The sequence below is a fragment of the Nuphar pumila genome, chromosome 4 (assembly GCF_984573655.1).
Source record: "Nuphar pumila chromosome 4, dmNupPumi1.hap1.1, whole genome shotgun sequence".
NCBI lineage: Eukaryota > Viridiplantae > Streptophyta > Magnoliopsida > Nymphaeales > Nymphaeaceae > Nuphar > Nuphar pumila.
The window spans coordinates 144,100,627-144,109,225 of NC_143252.1; the positions used below are offsets into that span (position 1 = coordinate 144,100,627).

Sequence of the window (8,599 nt, forward strand, 5' to 3'; positions counted from 1 at the left end):
ACTCTCTGTTTTGACCTTGCGGTAAATAACGCCACTTATGGGTTTCAAACTTGTGACGTCCCGTCACTTTAGTTACATTCACAAGTCGCCTATGTAAATTATTATTTTTTGAAAGCTGGTTACCAGTTATACAACCATACCATTTGGGGGTTCGAACTTGCAACGTCCCAACACAAGGTGACGTGGCCCCCCGTTGGTTTATGTAAATTATTTTAATAACAAAAACAATAATAATAATAATAATAATTATTATTATTATTATTATTATCATTGTCGACATCGATTTATTATCCTCATCTTCATTAACTCTCTGTCTATAAAAGCGTGGACATCTCATGTGTTCTTAGTAGCAACCATGGTTAATCACAAGTACGGAAGCATTTGGCTTTATTAGCATCCAAGAAATAATTGCCTAGCTTGTTTACAAATGCAATAAATGCAGGTCTCCCTCATATGGGGCTACATTTCCTTCCTATCATGATATTTGCATGAATATGGACTCAATGACGTTAATGAGTAGCAGAACTGTCTGATGTTGTTGCCACCATATTGACAAAAGCTAAAAACGGCATAATATAGGAAGTTAAAAACTCACGATAATTTGATTTTTTTTAAATCTTGTATTTTTGGCAAAATATTGGCAAAACAAGAATTAAAAAATAGAAAAAATTTATAAGAAAATATAAATGAAAAATATTTAAGAATAAAAAGCACATTGGCTTTTTGTTCATGATAAATAGCCATTAATTAAAAACATAAATATCACATTTAAATTATGATATTTTTGTTTGGATGAAAAATCATGATATTTTGAAAATATCAAGAGAAATTATTGTTTTTGACTTTCAAGAAATTTCTCATGATATTATCGTGAGAATTTTCATAAAAATACTTGCAAGATTTATGAAAATATCACCGCATTTGTCGCTATGCTTGCCACATCTCCTCATGTGGAGAGAGGCAGTAAGCAGCTGCATTGCATATGCATTTACTTCCTTGTTGGCCACTGGCTTTTCTTCTTTTATAAGAAGCAAGATGAAGAAGTTCATGTAGGGATATCAATGGTTCGGGTTTTATTTAATATCAAACCGAATCTGACTCAAATTGGTTAATTATTTTGGTAAGCCAAATAGAATATGAATAATAATGAGATTAATTTGTACTTGATTTTGAGTTTTGCTGTTGAATGTGATGGATATCCAAATAAAAAAAGAATCGGATTCAGTATGCGGTTTTATCCATAAGAATCCAAATTTGAATCCGATTAGTCAAATTCGGTATTGGCCATTGAGTTGCTTGAAACAAAAGACGGTGGGACGTCCATTAACTTTGTGTGGGAATCCAAGTATTTTTATGCCCCACTCCTAGCAGAATTATGTGCAATTAATCTTGACACTAGGATCGGTGCAATGGCTTGTCCATATGGCCACATTCTATATACATGAGGTTTAAATTAAAATCTTGATTATGACAAAAAATAAAATTAATGAAGATATAAAATTCGATATACATTTAAAATAAAATACTTATTTTAATAAGAAACTGCATTTGAAAAAAATAATTACATAAACCAAATTAGACGGCAACAAAAAACTATGCTTACCATGTTAATGATTTTCTTATACATTAATAGACAACTTACTAATAAAAGATTAGCTATCCATTGTTTTTCAAATACATGTAATTCATAAAATACATAAAATTGGTGAAAATTACGGCTATACTATTCGATAATTCCTTCAAAAAAATCATGATATAATATCGCTGGAGAACCATGAAAGTGGGGCCCACCGACATCTCCATCAAGTGAGATCTACGGCGCGGACTGAATAAATTCTATCAATAATCACTATGCCATCGTTTCAATCTTTCATTTTCTATTCAAATTTGTTGCATTTGAGCTTTGAAAAAAAAAAAAGTTTCTAGTGTTCACTTCTAAACCTTTGCCTTCGTCAAAACCATTAATCAGAACAACTCCTTTTTTTAAAACAGTCCTTCCTAGTCCATATCATGTCTCTTGCATGCTACCACATCCGGTGAAAATTCTTGTTAATAAGATTTGATTGATACCAAAATAAGTCAAGTCTAATCTCGTCATTGCACGATAGCCAAGCCTATAGGGTGTCAATGGGTCAGGTTTGACCCATACCCATACCCGACCCGTACCAAACCCTACAAGGTCAGGGTTTGGTGATAAATATATAAGAAGGCCCGATTAGAATCTGTGTCAGACCTGAAGGGTCCGATTAATATATAGAGATGGGTATGGTTTGTGAAATTTCATGCCAGACCGGAGCTCCACTCGAGTTCCAATTAAGATCTGCAATTTTTCAATGTAAAAATGATAAAAAATACCAAGTAGGGTTCCAGTCTGGTTCATGTAATCTTTATAGGATTCAGGTATGGTTAATTTATCTTATGATGGGCCCGAACCTGGTACCATCATCTCAAATCAGGTTTGGGTCTGCAGGTTCTATCTAGGTCTGACCAAACCCCACCTGTTGACGCCCTAATAGAGCTAGCAGCGGATCTATCAAGTAGCCCCTGTTCTTAGGCAGGTTCGAATACTACTACTACTACTACTACTACTACTACTACTACTACTACTACTACTACTACTACTAATAATAATAATAATAATAATAATAATAAAGATGGTTGGCTGTAGCTTTTGGGTATAATATACAGATTAGTTGTGAATCAGAAAATATGATAAATTTGGCCAATTATTTTTTTTTTATGTTTTGCCCTTTTATCAACTGAAACAATCATATTGGTCAAAAAACTCAAAACCACTTCACTAAGTTTCTTGCCTGAAAAAAAAAAACGGGTGACTTGGAAAAATCAGGCGCCATATAAGTTTTCGTTTAAATAAACCAGACACCATGATAGGACCACTAAGCAAGTGGCTTCAACCAAGAAGTTTGATTTTTCAGGTGACAAAAAGGCAAGTGTCAATAAAAAAACTCAATTGGCTAGATGTGTCATATTTTCTAGTTTGCGATCAGTTTCTACATTGTGCTATCAGTCATTGTTTGTAAAAAACGGACTCCTTTCCTATTAATATTGGTTATTTTATTTTATTTTATTTTTGATAGGCAAGCTGGGGTTAGGCAGACCCCCACCTTATACACAATTACATGCCATTGGGTTTTGAACTTGCAACTTTCCAATACATGGTGACTTGCACTAACAACTCCTACCGAGCAAGCGGAGCCCCCGTTGGTATTCATATTGGTTATTTGATTAGCCAGTAAAAACCACTGAATGTCCAATTAGTTGACTCATGCCTTGTTTGCAGGAGAGCGGTTCTAGGGAGAAAGTATATGCCATGGCTACATGTACCAGCTGGCCACGTACAAATTTTAAAAATAGGAAAAAATTAAGAAGAATGCATCCTCATTTTACCTTTTTTACATTTAAAAAAAGAGTTTTTCAGAAAACTCTCTCTCCCTCGCTGTTGATTCAGGCCAGCCTGGAAATGGCCTAACCATTTTCCAGCCAATGGATGGTCGGAATGTAAAAAAAAAAGAAAAGAAAATAGAAATGCAGCCATTTTTTCCACCACCCACTGACTGAGAAATGTATGGTGAGATGGGCACAATTAGGCAGTTTTTTTTTAATCACTTTTTATCTCTTTCTTTCTGTAAAAATGGCGGTTTTAGATTGCTATCCTAACTTTGACCATGTTAATATAATTAATGACTTTCTAGAACTCCATATAAGCAAAAATAATGAAAATCTAAGAAGAAACATTAATATTCTAAACTATGCCACAAGAGCATGCCATTAGCGCATATTTGCTTTGATCACAAGCTATAAAAGTTTGTTATTGAGAATGTGTATGAGAATATTGATTATGTAATGCACATTCTCAAGTTTGCTTTTATGTGGAAAATCATGACTTCTTCTAAGGGAAAAAAAAGTCAATTCATTAACTTTCAATATGTCAAATCCTTGATTTTTCATATCCTTAATTGAGAATAAACAGCTTGTGAAAGTTGGTCACAAGGTCATATTGGGACCAACTTTCACAAGCCACGTAGCTCTTACAAGTAAGCGAGGAAAAACCATAATGGGTAAGGCCCCACGACCACCTTGCCTTATGTGGCCCACCTCTAAAAGTTGTATACATGGCTTAAAACTTTTACAAAAGCTATCATAATCACCAGCAAACTTTCTCATGTTTGCAAATGCTCTAGGATTTTGCTGTCATTAATTGTGGTTTGGAATCACAAGAATTTATAAAAATTTCAGAATCACACAACGTTGCAAACTGGCTTTTATTGTTTTCTGTCCAAGGAACACAACCGAAATTATATGGACAATATTTACTATATTTAATATTCTTCAAATATTTTTATTAACATTTCAATAAATTATATTTTTATATATTTAAAGTTAAAGCATTAAATATTTGAATAAATATTAAGATAATCTGTTTTCTCATATCCTATTATTTCAAAAAATTTACGAACTCTTGCCGTTTGAGAAACCCACAATTATTGGATCACACGCTCCATCTTTATCTTTGTGATATGGATTCTTCGAAACCCACATATTATGATGAAATAACCAATCACGTGGCATGTACTAGCCGTTTGAGAAACCTTTTGAATATGAAAGGAACAAAACACGAAATATGGTCGATTCAAAGAAAACAACGAGCCCCTCAAAAATTTCACATCAGCTTTTTTGGGCAAATAGAAAAAAAAAAAGTTGCAAGAACAAAATCTCTACAGGCAAGGGGTAAGCTCACTGAGTTTTACGCTGCCAGGACAGTGATCATAAGTACCGCAAAGCTAGGTCTCTGATTTGGGGGGTGGTTTCTGGGTGTAAATAAAAAAAAAACATCAATAAATTCACAAAAAGTAATCTGTTTTTTATGCATGCTCCGTGCATCTGGGCACTGATTTTCTAGTCCACTTTCAATAATAATACACAGGAAAAAGAATCACACCATCTAGCAAGAAGTCCCTCTCTCTCTCTCATCCTTTTGAGGCTTAGAATAAAGATAGCAAATTAGCAATAGAATAGGGGCCACCCATTGCTTTCCGCTGCATGCAATCCCTTTCTGGTTATTGTTTCTGTCATTCATAGACGTGTGTGTTATTAATTTGACAATTGAGTGGAAGTTCATCACTTCCTCCTTTTAATTTTTTTTTCTACAAATACTTTTATGTTTTATGTTCAATCATTGAATCCACCTTAAAAACTCTCTTTTGTTTCCTCCAACCAAAACTTCCTTAACGAAACTGGTTATGTTCAAGCCTTTGACTCGAGTCCCGAAGATGCCTAATCCAATTTCTTCTCGCCAGAGTTCCTTCTTTTGATTTCTTCCCTATTCTTCTTCACCTTTGCTTCACAAACCCAAGACAATGTAGTAGACAAGCGTGATTGGTAAGGCAATCAGCATCCCAAATATAACCCTGCAGCCATTCATTTCCACAAATTCAAGAAAGAAAGCAGCCAAGATCAAGACTTTTGATAGAACAGTATTATACGCCAAGAAAGCAAATTCTGATTGTGGTTGTGGTGGATTACCCTGTGCTCAAAATCTCTGGATGGACATTGTATTCTTTGGCAAACACAAACGGAACAATGCCTTGAGGAAGAGCAGCCTGCCCAACAACCAAACATGATTTGAGAGAGAGAGATGTTGATGGTGGATGTTATTCTCTTCACCATAGTTTCTAGGAAACGAAATGGGTACAAGAAGCAATGTGTGCAGCAGAAACAGGGAAGCTAGTTTTAAAAAGTAGTATGACCCAAGAAACGTGTTGTGAAGAAATCATGCAAGAGCACAAAAAATGAATATGAAACACTTAAAAAACAATATGAAGCAGGAGTAAAAAAAATGACATGAACATGAACATAATGAGCGCTTGTTATAAAATAACTATTTTTTAATATGAAAAACTTAGGATGTGAGGGGGAAGCGATCGAGTGGAAAGTAACAAGAAGCCAGAAGAAAATATTAAGAAAGCCAGAGAGAATCGATTTGGGAAAACTAAGAGGAATCGGCTTTCCTACTTAAGGGGATCAAGTTTCCCGTATTCCGGAAGTGGATTTCCCAAAACTTTTTCTTATTTCAGAAAGTTTCCCGCTTTTTAAGCAAGCTTTCCCATGAAACAAAAAGCTTCCCGTGACTGTGACTATGTCCTTCATAATACCTGAACAATGGCAACATGAAGAAGAACGCCACGAAGACCAATGACAATTGAAGCGGCAGCCATCACGGCAGGGCCAGTGAAGAACCTAACGGCCATGGCGAACGTTGCTACTGAGTTCCCGCACGCGATAATCTTCGGTTGCAGGGCCATAAATAGTCCTGATACAAGTTCATATAAAAAAAAACGGCTAATCTTAATATATGCCTCACATCCAAACATAACCAAGAAAAACATCACATCATCACCACATACCCAAACTGAACATGGCCATTCCGAGCCCAGCGTCTGACAATATAGAAATGGATTTCGCAATTATTTTGGGCATCGACACTTGCCACCTGATCACAAACAGAGAAAAATCAAATCAAACAGTAAAGAGTGAAGAACTTGAATCGTATCAAACATCAATTTCAGTTTTATTGGAGATTACAAGGCTAGAATTAATTACCTAAAAGCAATCAGTGACCAGGTAAGACCAATGAGACTGGAGTAAGTGTTTGGATTCCGAATGAGTTTCCTCCACACCATTATCAAGATGAGCCTGGTCATCACACTAGTGGGTGGCATCTGCTTGTTGGTCCTCGAGTCCTCCCCTTGCGGCTTCGGGTGGAGCTCGGCGGTGGCGCTGCAGCCGATTTTCAGGAATCCTGGACCTCCCTTCTCCACGGCAAATGATTCTTCTTCTTCTCCTCCCATCCCTCCCTTGAAGCTGAAATTCTCAATTGCAAAATCTTCCGGCTCTGCTCACCAATGAAAAACCGACAAAGCAAGATTAGTTTCACAATCTTTTTATTTTTAAAAATAAATATCAAAAGGTGTTATTATTGCCTTGACCATAAAAAGAAACAGCCTTTCCTCGCCCACATAAAAAATCAAGAAAGAAGAAGAAGATCCACCACCTTTATGAGCACCATTTGGTGGGTGGTGGTCAGAGACCAGCATGCGGATCTCTTGAGCACCATGATCGCCCTTCCCGGATTGATCCTCGGCGCCACCGAAATCCGTCCCGCTGAACCCATCCAGGCCGCCGGCTTCAGATACTGGCGAAGCGCTCGGGCTCCAAACAAACATGTGCAGCTCTCTGGTATCATGGTTCACCCCGCTCCTCTGCGGAGACCTAGCTTGCTGCTGCTCCGAGCCGCCCTTCTTATGGATCTTTCCGGCCGAGTTCAAAATCTCCAGGTTCGGAGACGGATAGGCCGCGAAGTGATTGTTGCCATTGCCAGAAGCGTCGGGCGCCAAGGAAGAGAAGCTCCTCCCGGCGTGGCTGTAATGGTTTCCGGCGATGCCTGGGAAGCCGAAATGTGCAGAATTCACGCTGTGCTGCTCGTCGAAGTTCGACAGCCGCGGAGTCGACATGTCCGCCTGGCCGAAATTGGATTGCCGGGGAATTACACCACCGCCCATGACGGAGTAGAATTCGGCGGCGTTGAAGTTGGACCCCCGGGGGGTCGGATTCCGGGAGGAGTGGAGGCTGTAGATCTCGGCGCCGGTGAGGTTCGATGGCCTCGGCGTCCAGGACGAGAGGCCGACGGACCTCCGGGGTGAGATCACGGACCGCGACGACGTCGACTTCCGGACGGTGACGTGAAGTTTGCCGTCATCTCCGACCTCGGCCTCCGTCTGCAGGAACTCGCGGCCGTCGAGCGAGACGACGTCAGAGTCGACCTTGAAGGAGACGATGGAGGCGGCGGTGTCGGGGAACTGCTCCATGATGAGCATCTTAGCCGCGCGGTACTCGAAGAGGAAGAGGAGGAGGGTGTACCAGATGATGCACTGGAGCACCACCACCTGCACCATGAGGCTGCCGGAGAACTCGCCGTACATAGCAATGAGGAGGGGGATGCCCATGACGAGGGTGTTGGGGAGGGTGGAGAGTGAGAAGATGGTGATGGCCCAGTCGATGGAGCCGGCGCGGGAAAGGTTGGTCCAGAGGGAGAGGGCGACGAGCATGATGGCCTTCTGCAGGGTGTCAGCGGCGATGAAACGGAGGTTCATGGTGTAGGGGTTGTTGGTGGCGATGAAGTGGAAGGAGAGCAGCGGAACGGCGAAGATGGCCACGAAGCGGTTGATCCCGGAGCACTGGTCCGGCGAGAAGATCTTCCACCACCTCACCGACCCGTACGCCAGTATCATCGCCACGTACAGGGGCACCACCGCCGTCAGCACGGTGTACAGGTCTCCCCATGAGATCATCTTTTTCAGTAATCCAAGAGAACCTGAGAGAGAGAGAGAGAGAGAGGGGGGGGGGGGGGGGTGATGTAGAGCTCTTGTGCCTCTAGAGCTATATATATGGTAAAAGATGATCATTCAATTTAAGCCATGATGGTTGCTTTATGAGAGCAAGGAGATGAGGGCAAGTTTTTCAAGTAAGCTTGTTGTAGCCTGGTAAGGTGTGGTTCTATCACTTCTGTGTAAGGTGTAAA

The 8,599-nt window shown here is 39.7% G+C and overlaps 1 protein-coding gene across 1 annotated transcript; it reads right to left on the reverse strand.

The window, feature by feature from the left end:
• Positions 1–5,175: 5,175 nt before the first annotated feature.
• LOC149841465 (auxin efflux carrier component 7-like) lies at positions 5,176–8,369 on the reverse strand. Its single transcript, XM_090004807.1, has 6 exons — positions 7,073–8,369; positions 6,622–6,913; positions 6,426–6,511; positions 6,174–6,331; positions 5,545–5,621; positions 5,176–5,429 (listed from the first exon to the last, which is right to left on the reverse strand). The coding sequence occupies exons 1-6, from the start codon at positions 8,367–8,369 to the stop codon at positions 5,363–5,365; spliced, it is 1,977 nt and encodes a 658-aa protein (XP_089860933.1). The 3' UTR covers positions 5,176–5,362.
• Between the last annotated feature and the right edge of the window lie 230 nt (positions 8,370–8,599).